At 47.8% G+C, this 16,059-nt stretch overlaps 1 protein-coding gene across 2 annotated transcripts in view; it reads left to right on the top strand.

Annotated features, from left to right (window-relative positions):
* The window catches only part of CCDC85C (coiled-coil domain containing 85C), a 119,540-nt gene that overhangs the window by 97,926 nt on the left and 5,555 nt on the right, over window positions 1–16,059 (top strand). For both annotated transcript variants that reach the window (XM_076345426.1, XM_076345425.1), the window contains 2 exons: window positions 7,701–7,796; window positions 15,765–15,863. In XM_076345426.1, the coding sequence (XP_076201541.1) occupies window positions 7,701–7,796; window positions 15,765–15,863 (195 nt within the window). The remainder of the gene's footprint in view (window positions 1–7,700; window positions 7,797–15,764; window positions 15,864–16,059) is intronic.

Here is a 16,059-nt window from a genome sequence, read left to right as displayed (position 1 = left end):
CCAGCGGTTAATTCATGGATTTGAATGTTTACATGACCAGCTGCTATCTGTGATTAAAGGCAGCAAATTAAGTAATGCCAAAGGAGATTAACATCTGCAATAAAGTCCCTTGATTTGATAGGGAAGATGCTAATACGGAGTACTGATGGCTCCCGCACTCACTCCCGCTGGTAGCCGGGACCCATGTTGTGCTGGGGAGCCGGTATCTATCTGCGGGATCTCCCACGTGTTCCTTCTCCTGTGCCTGGTGGCAGGGTGTCAAGTGCTCGCAGCTGCAAGGCAGCCCGCTGTGACTTTGGGAACGTAGGGCCGTGCAGCCATTTAAGTGCACAAGGGGGGAGCGGGTGGTTTGTTTTGAGCTGGATGCTGGCAGGCTTTCTGCACAGTAGGCACGGAATAACAATAACCAAGTGTCATCATTGCTTTGGATCATCTACCAGGCAGACTGGACACATAAGGGACCTGGGTGCTCCCTGGCTCTGGCGAGGGTGTCCCGCGCTCAGGCACGAGAGGTCTGGCATCGCCCGCAGCAGGGTGGCAAAAAGGCTGTGTTTTGCACAGTGTGGTTTGCAGAGGAGCCGGTGCCGGTCGCTTCTTCGTGTCTTTGGGAAATCTCCTTCTTGCAGCCAGCAAGGAGCCCTGGTGCTGTTGCCAGGGTGCCTTCAGGTAGCCTTGTCCCTGCGGGGCTGTGAAAGGAGCCAGACCCCTTCAGGAGCACCACGCATGGTGGCAATGGCAGAGCTGCCACGGGCGTGAGAAGATGCAGCAGGGAGGGAAGGGGCTTCGAAGGAAGGGAGGACGAAATGTCAGCCTGGAGTCATGTCACGCTTCAGCAGCGCATGGCACCGTTGCTTTGTTTCAGCCATTAACCCCCCTGCAGCTGCAAGGCAGCGGAGGACGGGAGACATGGCCCGGGCTGCAAAACGATGAGGGGGTCTGATCTGCCTTTGTGGGGCTCAGGGAATTTCTCAGGCTGGTGGTAACGGGAGATATTTTTTTGTGTGATCTCCCGGGGATGCCGCTCATCTCTGTGTGAAGGGAGATTTCTCTTTCTGAATGGACCGACTGTCTGCGTGAGCCCAGTGCTTGCCCTTAGTGCTGCCTATGCCACATTTCTGATGGGGACACCATGCTTCGGGGCTTTGGCACGTTCCCTGTGAGGGTCCGGGGATCCTTCTCCCACACCAGAGTGGCCCCGTGCTCTCGGTCCTTGGTTTTGCCACTGGTTTTCCCATCTGCCCCCCAGTGCTGTCTCTGGCTGGAGCTGCTCCAGGCGCTTTCTAAACTTTGCAGCCACAAGCACATTCACAAAACCAAAATACGCTGGGCCCCCCATCCTGCCAGCACGCCGGGGCTGGGGTTTGCAGTCACACAGCACCTTTCCATGTTACTGCCCGGCTCTGCCACCCACTTTCCAGGTGGCTGTGGGCATGTTACTGCCTCCTGCTTGTCCCTTAACAGTTCCTAATTTACAGGGTGGTGTCAGCACCTTTATTTATGTAAAACACCTGGATGGTGATGGGTGCTAAGGAAGGGTCCAAGTATAATTCAAACCTGGGTAAGCAGGCTGCAAACAAAATCACTGCAAGATAAATAGATGTGCCTGGGAATTTTATTGTGAGTTGTCTGGCAGTGCCTGCCTATAATGTAATTTTCCTTGTTCTGTCTCGGCAATAAAAACTTCATAGTGTCTGATATGACTCCATTTAGCTTTAATGTTGTCTGAGGTATGCCGTTAGAAAAGTGTGGTTTATTTAATCGGGTTTGAATCCTAAATGTCTGCTTGTTTTTTGAAATGATAGACAAAAATTAATAGAAGGCAAGGAGAAGATGTGAGGTTCAGAAGCATTAACGCTTGCTCGCACGCTCCACGTTGGTCTGAAGCATCCTCAGTGGCTGGGCTGTGGCTGTTAGGTGAAGTAAAATCAGCATGACGTTCTCTTCTGGGTTTTGAAACTTAGTCTTTTGCAGTCTTTCTGCAGATCAGGAATAGCTCTCTTGGAGCTGAGGTAGGAAAGGATGTCATTAAAAGACAGAATATAATTGAGCAGAAGGAGATTGAAAACTGATGGCAGGACCAAGGTCTCATGTCTTTTCAGATCCCTGGAGGAATCAAGGAGGAATTGTTTATCGCAATTTCTTTGTTCCTTTTTGAGGTTTCCAACCCAAAACCTCTAAAGGAGCAGACACCTGTCGTCCCCAGTTAGGCTCTTTTCTTCTTGGGTTCCAAAGCATTCCCACTTTTATTAAGAAATGTTCATATTTTAAGCCTTATTTTGCCTCTGAGGAGGTGTGTTATTATCGGGAGTTCCCAGCGTGCCCTATTACAGAGAGTCCTGTTAATTTTGTTCCTCCAAACGTGTAGGAATGGAGTATTGATGGCGGTGCTTGTCAGCATCTGTGCTGGACCACATCCCATGCAACCAGATAGAGCCAGCAAGGACTCGTTAGGCAACTTGGTCTTAGACACTGGCAATGCCATCGTGGCTTGATATAGAGCAGCAGACATTCTCCAGCAGCTGCAAGTTGAGGCCTCTGCTCATCATTTTTTGGTGTCAGATGAAAAAGGATCACTGGCAGTATTTGTGGTCTTCGGATTTTCTTTCTCACAGCAGTGCTGTTGCTTTGCTGATCGTTTTTGGGTTCTAGGCCAGGGCAGTGAATGGGGCTAGTTTAATTTGGTTTGTTTTCTGCTTTGGATTTGAAGCTGTCACTGGGTCAAGCGTCATTCTTGGCAACAGAGAACTGGGGGATTTATCACCTGTGCATAGCATATTGCTTCAAGGATGCTCTGGCATGAGAGACTGCAGAGTTCCTCTCTCTTTTCTTAGTCTATTAATGATACAGCTGGACTGTGAATCTCCTTACAGAGTTGGAGATTGAACCACAAGCCCTGCAGGCTCCAGTGGGAGGTTTCTGGGAGTGTCTTGAGCAGAACTGGGCTTCTCTGGTGGATTTGTGGTTTGGGCATGCACGATGTGGGGCTGGTGGGATGGGGAGCGGGCTGATGCTACGTGGGAACAGTAAGCTCTGAGAAGTGCGTTGGTCCCATCACAGACACCAGCAAATATCCAGCTCTGATCTGCTTGAAATGGAGGAGCAAGCGAGGGCTGAAAGGGAAATGTGTTCAGTGGTGCTTCAGTGCTGCTGTCTGCATGAATAGCTCCCCCACTGGGAGAGGGGCTGGGTATGTGGGTACTTGGCACTTGCCTCCCATGAGGGATGCAGAAGAGCCTCACCAGGAGCCTCTCAGGACACTGCGGTGCCAGATCCGTCCCGGCAGCAGAGATAGGGCTGTTCTTTCCAGGGCTGAACTCATCGGAGATCCACGCTACAGCCGTCTCGAATGCTCTGAACTGCCACAATGGTTTGCAGAGCAGCAAAAGCACCAACTTACCTAGGAAGCATCGGATGGATCACGCACGGCTCCACAGCCTTTGTTCCCTTGGGACTTGTGCTTCTTAAAGACGTGTCTTGGAGAAGGGTCTCTGGGTCTCAGAGGTGCAGTGGTCAACAAACCCTGTGCACAGGGAAGATAAGGTGCTTCCTCCAAGCGCTCAGGAACTCCAATGCATCAGATACATAACTTAGAGCCCCCCACTCTGAATTAGGCTGGTAATCTCACTGCTGGGCAGCTCTTTCTTTTGGCAGCGTAACTGTGGCTGTGGATGAAACAGAAGGTAGTGTGCGATGTAATTCTACCCAGGTGATCATTTGACACCATGACATAGATGTACAGTTGTTTTCTTTTTGAATTACAAATTCCTTGTATAAGTGATGAGTTAAACAAGCTAACTTCCAGCCTCATCTCTGCTACTGTAAGCCTGGAGCAACTCCAAAGCTAGTTGGGGCCAAAGAGAATAAGAAACTTTGCATTTTGAAATGACTCAGCTTCTCATTCTGCTGAGGTTCAGCCTCAGCAGAAGTAAACTAGAAAAATGATCAAGATGGCATTTCTCAACAGCTTTATTATAAATATAATGGCATCCTTTTTGGTGACTTCTGAGCCATCTTTTAGCGCCATTCATTTATATAATTATGTGACATCTCAGCCACATGTCTGAGGATGAGGAGTGAACCATCTCTGAGCTACCAAATGCTATGAAAACCTAGCAAGTGGAAAAGCCAGATGTCCATCTAATACAGAGAGTGCATGTTTGACAAACCAGACAGGGAGAGGAAATCGAGTGATGCATGCCCCAAAACACACCATATTGCTTTTTGCCTATATGGACAATTTCTGCTTCTTAGGATGTAACCAGATTAACCTTGCTACTATTGTCCGTCAGGGTGCTGAGTCAGTCGTGTTCCCATGGCTGTGAAAATGTCAGCTATAGGGAACGGGAAGGGCATGGGTTTCTGCAGTGATGGAGGTCCTCAGAGTAGCTGAGTTAGAGTGCTGGGGTGCAGCTGTGGTAATTCTTACCCACAGTTTCCAAATGCATCTGTTTTAGGCATGAGGAGTCCATCTGTGTGATTTCAGCTACTACCTTAACGCTGACTTCCTGAGATTTCCCCCTCCCTCCTGCCCTCCTGCCCTTCTTCCAATCTCCTATCTCTGGCTCCCCCTCCCCTACATTTCATCTCAACTGTTTTCCTGCTGGGTAAAATGCACATCCTCCTCTTTCTTCCCATTCCCTCCCTTCTCTCCCACTGTTGGCAGTTTTCCAGTCCAGCAACCTTGACCTTATCTCCAGTTCCTTCCATTTCCTCCTCTTCAGCTAACACTATCGGTGAACTCTGCCCATTTTCCTCTCCTCCATCCTCCAAAGGCTGGCCATGCATCCTGCTGGATATGTTGTCATTTCTTTCCTTGCTGACTACAGTCCCCTCTTTTCTGGCCTCCTTTATGTATGCCTCCGTGCAGGAAGCTGATAGGAGTTTGGCTGAAGCTTTTTTTTTTGTGAACCACACTGAAACCAGTGGGAATGAAGCACCCCCCTTTGTAAAACTCTGACTCTTTGTTTGTCTGGAAAGAGCTTTTTCTAAGGGTGCAACTGCACAAAGAGCTCTAAGTATAATGATAAATGTTAAGCCACCCTTAGCAGTGTGGGTATTTTTACTTGTTGCATCCTACAGTGCAAAGAGCGGGGATGTCGGTGAGATCCTTGCTTGCTCCCCCACTTTCTTCACGTGCATGTTTGGCCTTTTGTAGTAACAGTCTCACATGGTGGGGAGGTCTCTGTGGCTTGGGGCACAGCGGGCCAGCGGCATGGTTGTTTGGTGCACTCGCCATTGCTGACGATTGCACTCAGCAATTTGGACATCTGTTTCAGTCGGCTGGGGGCTTTGGCGTCCAAGCTAAGGATCAAGGATTGTGCCTATTTTAGAAATGAAGTCACCTGTTACTGAGACTCTGACAGCAAGTTTTGGTCTACCTCCTTTGCTGCATCCCTCGTTCTTTAACATTATTTTTCTCTTCTTCAGTCAAATTCTCTACCTGTGTTCAGGTGGAGCTCAGCTGATTGTCCTTGCTGAATTTCAGCCACTCATCTGAGGAGGAAGGTGACCCTTTGAATGTTTTTTGTGTGATATGATATATCCAGTGCATCACCGTGCTTGCAAGATTACTTTTATCTTGTCAGTATGGTGATCGGTTAAGTATGATCAAGCTCTTCAGAAAACATTACTTTCTATTCATTCTGGTTTCGTTTGTATTCTGTAATAATTTTGAGAGTGATTACAATCATGGAAATGCTTTGTGGCTCATTAGTGACTTCAGTTCTGTGAGGAGAACCTGCCGCTGTCTGTCATACAGGAGACTGCGTGATCTACTCTGGTCAGAAAACTGTATTTAAAATGTTGTCAGCAGCAGGATCCAGCAGAGTTCCTTTTACTTTGTCAGATTACTCTCAACTTAGAAGAAATATTGGATGTTAGACCTGTGCTTGGTATTTCCTGCGTTTCTTCTAAAGAGGGCCGTAGGGAAAAATCCGTATCAAGTATGTTTCATGGCCACAAACTCCTGAATATTCTGCTTTCAGTTGTCGTGATCTTGGTCATTTATGGAAAGAAGGCAGCTTTCATGCTGAAACCAGAGGAATTATGCATGTATTGGTGCCTGACCTCTGTGGGAGGCTGATTCTGGAAGGACTCTGTTGCATTTACCAACCCTGTGAGAAATTTGTAACCCATTTTGCAGTCTTAAGTCGTAGCTGTAGACTGGCTGGACCCAGTCCCTGGTGCTTCTTCCCCAGCCTCTGCCTTTTCTGTGTGATGTTATGGACGGGATGGCTGAGGACATGTCCCCAGGTGGCCACAGCTCCAGCAAGCTGTAACCCTCTGCCAGCAGGTCCAGAACCATGCCCAGCCTGTGAGTGTCTCTTGGTTTCTGTGCTTTGGCAGTCTGTTAAATCTCCTTGGAGAATTATTGTGGAGTTACTAAGTCTAATTTTCCTTTTTCTGAGATGCCTACCTCTCAGAAGGAAGTTTTTGCATCACCAGCAACTCAGTTCATGAAGGTCGCTGTTATGAGTCAATGGCTGTTGGTCATGACATGGGTTAAGCACAGATCAGTGGTCAAGGCATGAAAGGCTCTATGCCTTCCATGCTATTTTTGTCTGTAGCCTAATGGATTGGCCCATCTTTTTCTTTAATGTATGTGCATGAACACTTTTATTAGTAAAAAGGCCCTCACAACTTAAGACATTTGGAAGAACGAGAGGTGGCAAAGTGCTCCTCCATTGGTCCTCCTTTCTGGCATGACTAGCTTGCTGGCCTTGGCTTAGAAGGCAAAGCGATGAGATGAAGCATAAAACATGCTGTGTTTTTAAACGTGGAAAAGATGAGAATGGAGTGCCTCGTGTGTTGTACGTGAAAGCATTCCTGCGATGGTGCTACATGCTGCTCTGCCATCCTGATTTGCTTTCAGAGGCCCCCAGTATGATCATTCTTTGTGTTTCCTAAAGGATGCAAAGACTAAATACGAGTTTTGTCAATGATTTCATTGTTGATTTCTCCCACTGCTACAAAGCAATGCACAAATATTAGGGACAGGCAGGGTGCATCTCACTGAATAAAGATATTGTCTCTCTCATAATTCAAGTCGGATGCCTTTAAAAAAGGAAAGCCCTATGAAAAGTGCTTACGAGGCTGTTTGGACAGTAGAAATCTTTTGTAAAGTGTAATTTCAGCATCCTTCCCAATGGGATCCTTCATGCAGGAGAACTGGCCAGCATTTTGGAAACAAACCCAGCCAACATTAGGTTTGGACATCTGCTTGTTTTAAGGTTGCCTTCACAATTTTCTCTGTAGCTGAAGATTGGTACTTGATGTCTATGTGAAAATGTTGCCAGAAAAGCAATGAAGTTATGCCAACTGTTTCTTTCATGAATGCAGCTTCTTAGAAATGACTGCTTTATGCTGGAAAATCGTCTTGTTTGCATTGCTCCCTTGGCTAGAAGGATGAGAACCGTTTGATCTTGTCCTTGTACAAAGTTGTCCTAAGTGAGCAAAAAATGTTTCTTGAATCAATTTAGCTTTAAACCAGGATGATCTCCTGCCTGAGTATATCTAGACTGAGTGATGGTAGGCTTGAATGGCATTAAATCAAGTGACTTGTGAGGAAGGGGTAGTGGTGTCTTTTGTCTTTGCAGGACTGAATTTGAGAGAATCTAGTGCTCAAATTTTCTGGATATTTTCTTCCTCCTTGCTTAAGTCACCCAAAGGGAGTTAAAGCGTATCTTCTCTTATTTCAACAGGGACCAACTCGCATGACATCTGATCTTGCATCTTCTCCTGCAGCAGGATATGTCCCTGTTGGTCAGAAACCAGAGGCTGTTGTGCATGCTATGAAGGTAAGGATGCCACAGACGGCCGTGCAGCGCGGTGCAGTACAGTGCAGTGTGGTGCAACAGACACCGAAGTGGCAGAACTGGACATTTCCTCTTCTCGTGGAAATGCAACAGCTAGAAATAGAAAGTTAGTGCTCAGGCAGATTATCGGTAACCAGCACCTATATCATGATGAATAATCATTGCTTCAAATAGTTGCGGAGTTAAGCAAGATCATGCATGACTATTTTTTTGGGTGGGAAACCTCCAACAGAAGCTGCTGATGCTGAAGGTGTTGGTTACCCTTTCTGTTCATCAGTCCTGTGTAAACTGGGTTTCTGGGGTGACAGCGGTGACCGAAATGCTGTTTTTAACAGGGACACAAAAACTGCAGTTCCTACATATGTTTTGTTATTGAAAATCCTGCAGCAGTCTTCAAAGGAGAAAGACTTTTTTTTATGTAAATACACAGCAAACCATGGCATCATACCCATATAGATATGTGCGTCATCAGTGGGGATTAAACTCAGGACCGTTGGCAAAAAAAACCATGGGACACCGCTAGCTGAGTTAAAGGAGAAAACCTGCACCGTGATTTCACAGCAGTTCTCAAGCCCTAGTGACCATCCATGAGCAGGAAAAATGTAATACCCTGGTGTTACATGTTTAACTAGTTAAGCAAGTTACTTCTGAGTATCTAAGGGACACCAAAGCACAAGTCCTTTCCAAGGTGCCATAGGGATGGCTGGAAAGTCTCTACCTAAATTAGGCTCTGGCTGGAATATACTGATTTATAGATTTGGATTTGTTGAAGGTGAAAAATTTTGTACAGGGTTAAAAAGCTTTCACCGAATAAAAGGAGGATTCCTGGATGGCTACTCTGGAGCTCAGGTCCCCATGGTCATAGCTGGAAAAAAAGGTCCAGCAGTGGCATCAGCACTAGCTTAGACTGTCCTAGACCTGGAGACTTGTGTGGAGACACAAGGTGCTTACAAAGCTCCTTGCTTTGTACCTTTCCACATCTGACAGCTAAATAAATAGCACAGATGTTGCTTGTAGCTTTGATCTACAAGTTCCCTAAATTTTCTAGTTTTTAGTATTTTCAGCTTACTTTTTTGTGCCTGTCCAGGGTCTCTTGGCTCCAGGACAGATGTGGCAGGTGGTGGTGGTAAAACTAACAAGTGTCAGGAGAAGCAGTAGTGCAGCTGGCAAGGATGTTGGTTCTGCTGGGCAGCTGCAAGATCCCGGGAGGATACTGAGTGTCACTATTTCTCTAGTTCATCTTCTATGCATTTATGGGGTGTGAGGAATTATGAAAGGAAAGACAAGTTTGGTTTGATTTGGATCAAATTTGAATTTAAATTATAAAAGATCCTTCAAGCTGAAAAATCTTGATTTTTCAGCTTACTTGAGGCTTTATACACCCAGATTGTATAACTCTCATTGGATCTTAAGAGAAGGGTGTCCAGCACCGCCAAGGATTAAAAAATACCTTTAGTACAGTTTTTAGTAGTTTCCAAAGGAGCCCTGACCACACAAGTGGCAGTTCACTTGCCTACATGTATTTGTCCTGTGTTTTCCGGACAAGTTTCTTCTTTGCTTGTTGCGAATGATTCTGTGCTATCAGAAAGTTGTTGTGCTCCATCCTGTACCATGCTGCATTGCACTTGTGGGTGACATTTCTCCTGTATATATATGCATATGGATCTGCTAAACCGAGGCCTTGCAGAACGTTGCAGACTCCTGTGATACCTTTGTTTTTCTGACACTTTGTACTAATCCAGTTTCGCTTGCATTTAATCATCCAACCCCTCTTGCAGTCCAGACTATTGCTGTTGGCTTTTTCTTCCCAAACTGTGGGGTTCGTACCTTTCTGCTCCTGCTCTTCATTGCGCTTGGTGAGGTGGTAGTGAGGGACAATATTAAGCAGAGTTGATAATGTTTTTAAGTTACAAGATCAAATAGTTATAAATTGATTATGAACATATTCTGGAGGGAAATTAGGTTCCTGTTTACTTTAGGGGTTATGGGACTGAATTTCTTAGTAAGGGCATAAATGGTTTTAAGATGCAGTTTGATAAGCTTATGGAAAGGATTGGAAAATTAATGAGGAAGATTCCTGGAAACTGGAAATTAAGTTTGGGAGATCTGGCGCAATGGTGCATATAAAGGAGTTGAAAGGAAGTTGGATGACTGGTTGTTTGCACATATTATTATTATTATTATTATTATTATTATTATTATTATTAATCCTCTACTTCAGAGCTTTGTTGATCACTAGGAAGGGCTGGAAGAAATTCTCCTCTGCAGTTTCATAATTTGGCCGGTGGGGTACGTTTGTCTGTCTTCAAAACCCTGAAAAGTGCCACAGCTGGGGTCGGGAAGCAGGTGGCATAGCAGTCACTTCTCACGGGGCATAAATGATCTCACGTGATGTGTCCTGCTCACACACAGGGTTAAAAATATTCTCAAATTTGAAGCAAGGAGGAAATTCTCCTGTAGGTCCGTGTGACAGGAGGGATGAGAAGGTGGGTTTTTTCCATCCTGTGGCCCATTTCCAAGGATCAGCTGGAAATTGAAAAGACTGAGGAAACTGGTCATGGTCTTAATCTCTCCTCCTCCCTTCTTGTGGCACAGTGAAATTGTGGCTGTTGGTCTCCAGCCGCGGATCTTAAACTGGGTAGAAGATAACATTTTTTGGCCACGGCATGCTGTAGCATATGGAGTAGGTCTTATTTGCACCCTGCAGGACTGGGCAGTTTTTCCAGTGCCAGCCCCTGCATGTGGGAAACTGGATGCAGCTACCAGCTTAGACCCTCTCTGGCTGTGATACAGCTCATGACCTTCCCTTGAGGAGGAGAAGAGAGTAGCCTACAAATGAGACTTTGTGCTTTGGCTACACCACATCAGATATTAGAAAAAACCCTTCTTGGTTGTGTAAAGAAGTCCTTACGGCTATAGCGGGCTAGCTCCTTACCACGAGGAAAGGCAAGGACAGCTGGAAGTTGGCTTCGCTTGTCTTGCAGGCTGCTTGAATGCAAGTCTGGCCAGAAGTGGTGTGGCTGCAAGGATGCGGCTCTGTGCCCAAGCAAAGGTCACTGAGGGGCTGTGTACTTTGCACAGATCTGCAGGGCTTCTGGATTGCCTCCGTCTGCACCCATCTATGTAATGTCCCCTAGGCTTTTTCCTTGGCTTTTTCTGGCAGCTGAACACTAGCTATGTGGCTGAAGCGTTGCCTGCCATTTAGCTTAAGTTCTTCCTTGAGCACATTTAGGGATTTTCTTTATTTTTGCTTCTGAAATAGTTTTTGTTTATTTGCGCCTACTAAATAAGGAACAAGATGACAGGTTGGCACTCCTAACAGCTGTTTTTGCTAACGAGAATAAAAGGTACATATGCTACAGCTCAGTATCTCGCTGAACATCAAAGCACTTTTCTTAGGAATTGAGCAAACCTGCTAAAGACATGGGGAGGTGAGGAGGAGACAAATGTACGAGATCAACATTTAGCCTATAACCCAACTCCCCCTGCAGCAGCAGCCTGGACCTCTCCCATGTGCGCAGAGCCATCGAGCAGGTGATCAGTCACTCCTTCTGATGTTGGGTAAGGCAGGATTTGGCCCTGCCAAAACTAGGGAAAAAGCCTAGCAGGGCATATAGACTGTTCCCTTGCCGAAGCAGGATGCTGTGTTCCCCAATGTTTTGTCCAGTTGACTTATAAATCAAGAAAATCAGTGAGGCTTGCACCCTTCAGAAAGCATCCCTCAATCTCAGAGTGCTTCCTGGTACAGAAACGCTTACCTCAACTTTCAGTTTCCCTTCCAAAGCTTTACTGCAGTCATCCCGACTCTTTGGTGAGGTTTTTTTGTTTGTTTTTTAAATATGCATTGCGTGGTCATGCGGGGCCAGTACAGCAAGTCAGCAGGGAGGTGGATGTGATGGACTGGGTGACTTTGAGGTGGCACTGCCTTGGTCACAGACGTCAGTGCAGTCATGAAGGAGAACTAAATATACCCGAGGTGTTCCTCACAGTTTACGTATCGGCAGGGAGAAAACCAGACGAGCCAGTGTGCTCATCGAGAGCGAGATGCAGGTTGTCTTCAGGAGATGGCATCCCCAGGCAGAAGAGCAGCGTTACCCAGTCCAGCCCCATTCCCCTGCACGGGGAATTGCCCCGTGCCCGAGCAGAGCAGGCTGCTCTCGCCGGCTGGCGTTTTACCCAGGGAGATCACATAGCGCTGGTGCATCTGCAAAGGACCAAGTGCTGTCAGTGCAGCTTGACGAAGAGCAAAAAGGAGGGGATGGCGTGAGCCGCTTTGAGCCTGGGGTACGCTTGTCTGTTTTCTGTAGGCTGCGGGGTTGGGATGTGGCAGAAGTCACAGGAGGATATACCCCAGTTTCTTAGATCCACACTGAATCCACAGTCCTTGAACTTCAGCTAAGCCATAGACAATTTATGTGAAGGCACGTCCATAGTCCCCAGCAGTGTAATCAGAAGAACATTAACCTGGTCCTTCTAAACAGCTGAGGCGGCGCCTGGCAGGATCTGAGAATGGCTGGGGCTGGGTCAGCACTAAGAGGCCTTCCTGTCTTTCTTCAGGAGGTGATTTCACTCTTCAGAGTGTATTTTTTTCCAGCATGCCTTTCCAGGATAGGCCGTTGAGTTTTATCCCTCCAAATCCCTTTTTCCCATGCCCAAGATGCTAACGCATCTTTACAAAGTGCCTACCCAGACGTGGGGTGGGCCTGGGGAGCAGGATAGTTTCCAGGGTAAATGAGTCCCAAGTCATTCAGAAATTAAATACAACCATAACTTCCGTCTGATCAGCTTTCAGCTCCAGCTCTGCCTGGCTTACACCATTAAAAGACATTTCCACTGACAGAAATGGGCTGCACCACCCTTCCACACCTCCTGGACTAGGCAATGCGGTTTTAGTTTAAGCGCAAGTCATAGAAAAACAGTTTATTTTTGTACGCTGAGACTCTTGTGCCTACAAGATTGATGGCAGGTGAAGGCAGAGGCTGGAGCTGACGTGATCTTTAACTAATCTAAACCATGGTTGTCCTTGACACTTGCCCTGTGGACACAGACGGTGCTTAGCTGCCAGTCAGGCAGCCCTGGCGCTCCACACGGGGATGTGATCCTGCAGGCTGCTGCCTTTGCAGCTGAGAGTCAGAGGCACACTGACTCCAGATGAACGAGTTCGATGGGCAAGTCCAGCTGGATCAATAATTAATTGCCTTCTCTTTAGCAAAAAATAGATGCTCTCTTTGTCAGCACGTACATGCCTTTTGCATCCCTCTTGCCCTTCCCCTCCTCTTAGAAAGGATGTGGATAATTCTTATTTGTGCAAAGATTGGTCCCAGCTATGTTGGTTAAACTAGCTGGTACATTTTAGAAGTAGGTTAAGGGCCCTAGGAGAATGACCTATTTTTGTTTGTAACACAGTTTGAGTACTGCAGGATTGCTGTGCTGAGGCAGACCAGAGGATAATCTACCCTGGTATCCAGTTTTGTGGAGCAGCCGGTGCTGCCTACCTCAGCAAAGGGTGAAGCCCATCCTTGCACTGAATCTAGCTCTGTACTTCCCTAGGAGGTGTAGGAATACTTACGCACACAAATACACCTGCTGTACAGCTGTATATGCGTGTGGATGTATCGAGGTGACTAAGACCACGTGCTGTTTGATGGCATTGGGTGATTCCAGGAGCTTTGACGCGGCACATGGAGCTGACCATCTTGCTCATCAGTGGCCCTGGGTGAGGTATGTGGGTCAGCACAGATGCAGCAGTAAGATCTCGAGGCAGTCCTGCGCTGTGATATGCCCAACTTGTGCTACATGCCTGTCCAGAGGAGCTATCTGAATGCATGCAGATGTGTTGGAGGGGGTATTCTGTGGGTCAGTGTGTTTCCAGTGGGAAGCGAAGGCTGCCCTTAGCCCCAGGCAGCCTCATCTCTGTGATCGAGGGACCACCTGGCCGCAGCCAGGCACTGTCTCCCTGGAGGTGTTCTGCGGGGGTGGCCGGGACGGTGCGTGCCCCAGGCGGGACGTGGGGGGCTGGGGCTGGCTCCCAGCTGCTACAGAGGTGCAGGGTGTGGGCAGCACGTGGTGGGACACTGCAACCACATAGACGTACGTCTTACCAGCCATGTGTGGCCTGGGGATCTGTGCTTGGGGAGCATGTCTCCAAGTGCTATTTAAAAGAAAGACGTTAAAAATCAGATTTTTTCCATTTTCAAACATTGTCAACCTGAAATCTAAGAAAATAAGTGACAGGCAGGATGTTTCCACTTTTTTTGCAGTGTCCTGAGCTCCTTTCAGAGCATGTTTACTTGTCTTCCCAAGGCAAATCTGCAAGTGTGGCCCAGCCACCAGGCTGAGTGGCAACCAGGGGGCCCACAAACACGAGCACTGGACGTGTCAGGTCTGGGGTGTCAGTGCTGGAGCTGTAACCTCTCTATCTCTGCAATGAAACCTGGTTCTTCCCAGATCCGGGAAAGCCCGCTTGGAGATGCCCTCCGAGCTGCAGAGCAGAGCCTCCTTGGAGAGTCTCAAATCCTTTCCCCCCTCCCTTTCAGGCTATTCCTATGCTTTTGCAGCCATGTCTCCATTTTTGCAGTGCTTTCCTCCCATTAATATCATGGGAAAAGCCCCGTAGTCATGAGCAGGAGGGAAAGGAAAGGCGATGCCTCACTCCTCCAGAGGCTCCTGCAGGCAGTGTGCTGCAGGCATGTACCTGGGCCCGCTGCCTGTAGCCAGGCATGAGAGGAAAGACAGCAAAACGGAGCTGCTTGTGGAGGAGCAGACAGGCCTGGCGCCAGCACTTTGTAGGTATGGCCTGTATTCATCAGCGTTTGTACCAGCTGAACTCATTGAACAGCCGGTAAATGTTACCCTGTAGCTGTGGCTGCAATCCTGGCTGTGGGTGTGTGGGCAGGGGATGCGCGTGTGTGCCAGCCCCAGCCAAGGGCCACCTATTCCCTTACCTTTACAGGGCATGTGCTGTGGGTGGAAACAGTGCTGACGGAGATTAAAGTAAAGCTTGGGGAGTCGAGGTGATTATCTCCATTTTCAGAGGGCGTCTGTGGCACAAGGAGAGGGTGACCCAGATTCACCACGGCACTCAGCACTCGGTGGGGACGGCGCCTTCAGAGGGCTGCGGTCAGCACGCAGGGTCTTGGGAGGCAATACTGTTTTTTCCCCGTTTCCCATCCTCTTCGCAGCCTGGCTGCATCCAGCTCGAAGAGGGAGTGGGTAAGAGCTGGGAATCAAATCGGTATCTCTTGAGTCCCAGGGCTCTGTGCTAACAGCCTGTCTCTTGCTCACTGTCATCGTGGCTTCTGAGGGGTTCCCTTGAGAAACTAAATAGGTTAAAAACAATTTTCAGCCAAAAGGTGAGTGAAATTGGCCGTGTCTGTTTAAGATCTAAAAGTTCATGGCTGATTGGAGACCACACACTTAAGCTGTGGGTAATACTCTGCTTTTCAGTGGTACAAACCTGTTTGCCTCTTTCCCTGATGGCTAAAACCCTGTTAGACCTAAAAGCTGCTGGCCTGGGCTGACCACAGTTGCCCCATGACTCGGATAAGCAGAAAGGAGTGGAGAAGCTCCGCTCCTGCGGAAGAGGGGAATGGAGGGAGCATGAGTTGCGGGGGATTGCCTTGGGGGAGCTGCCTGGAAGGTGGGGCCACCAGCAGCCTTCCTTGAAGAGATGTGTTTGTGGGCACAGGCAAGTCGCTGCCAATTATCACATGGTCCCCCAGGACTGTGGTGGCAGCCACACGACACCACAGCAGGTGGTGGGACAGAGGCATGCCATCACCAGGGAAGGGAGAGGATGGAGGCACCCAACTTGGTGTCATGCTCGTCTTTGCAGTGCTCTGACTCTCAAGGCTTTGTGAATCCTGCCAATTTAACTACTGGTTAATGAGGTTGTTAGGGACACTTAATTATTTGAGGAGCATAATGCTTTTGTGATATTGTTTTTTGTAGGTCCTTGAGGTCCATGAAAATTTGGACAGGCAAATGCAAGACAACTATGAAGAAGACCTGAGTGAAAAGGAGAAGGCGATTGTTCGTGAAATGTGCAATGTAATAACTCCTCTCAGCAGCTCTAGGGGTTTCTTTTGTGGTCTTAGAAGTACAGAGAGCAGGGGTCTGCTGCGTACAAGCCCTGTTTGATGCGGGATCCACAGGCACAAGGGAAGAGTGGAGGCTCTGCTGACCACTGCTTTGGGTATCAGTAACCCGAGTGCCTCGTTCACTGCATGGAGCAGCCTTTGCTCAG

Source organism: Aptenodytes patagonicus, chromosome 7 (genome assembly GCF_965638725.1).
Source record: "Aptenodytes patagonicus chromosome 7, bAptPat1.pri.cur, whole genome shotgun sequence".
Lineage (NCBI taxonomy): Eukaryota > Metazoa > Chordata > Aves > Sphenisciformes > Spheniscidae > Aptenodytes > Aptenodytes patagonicus.
This window is presented reverse-complemented; position numbering and strand designations above follow the sequence as displayed.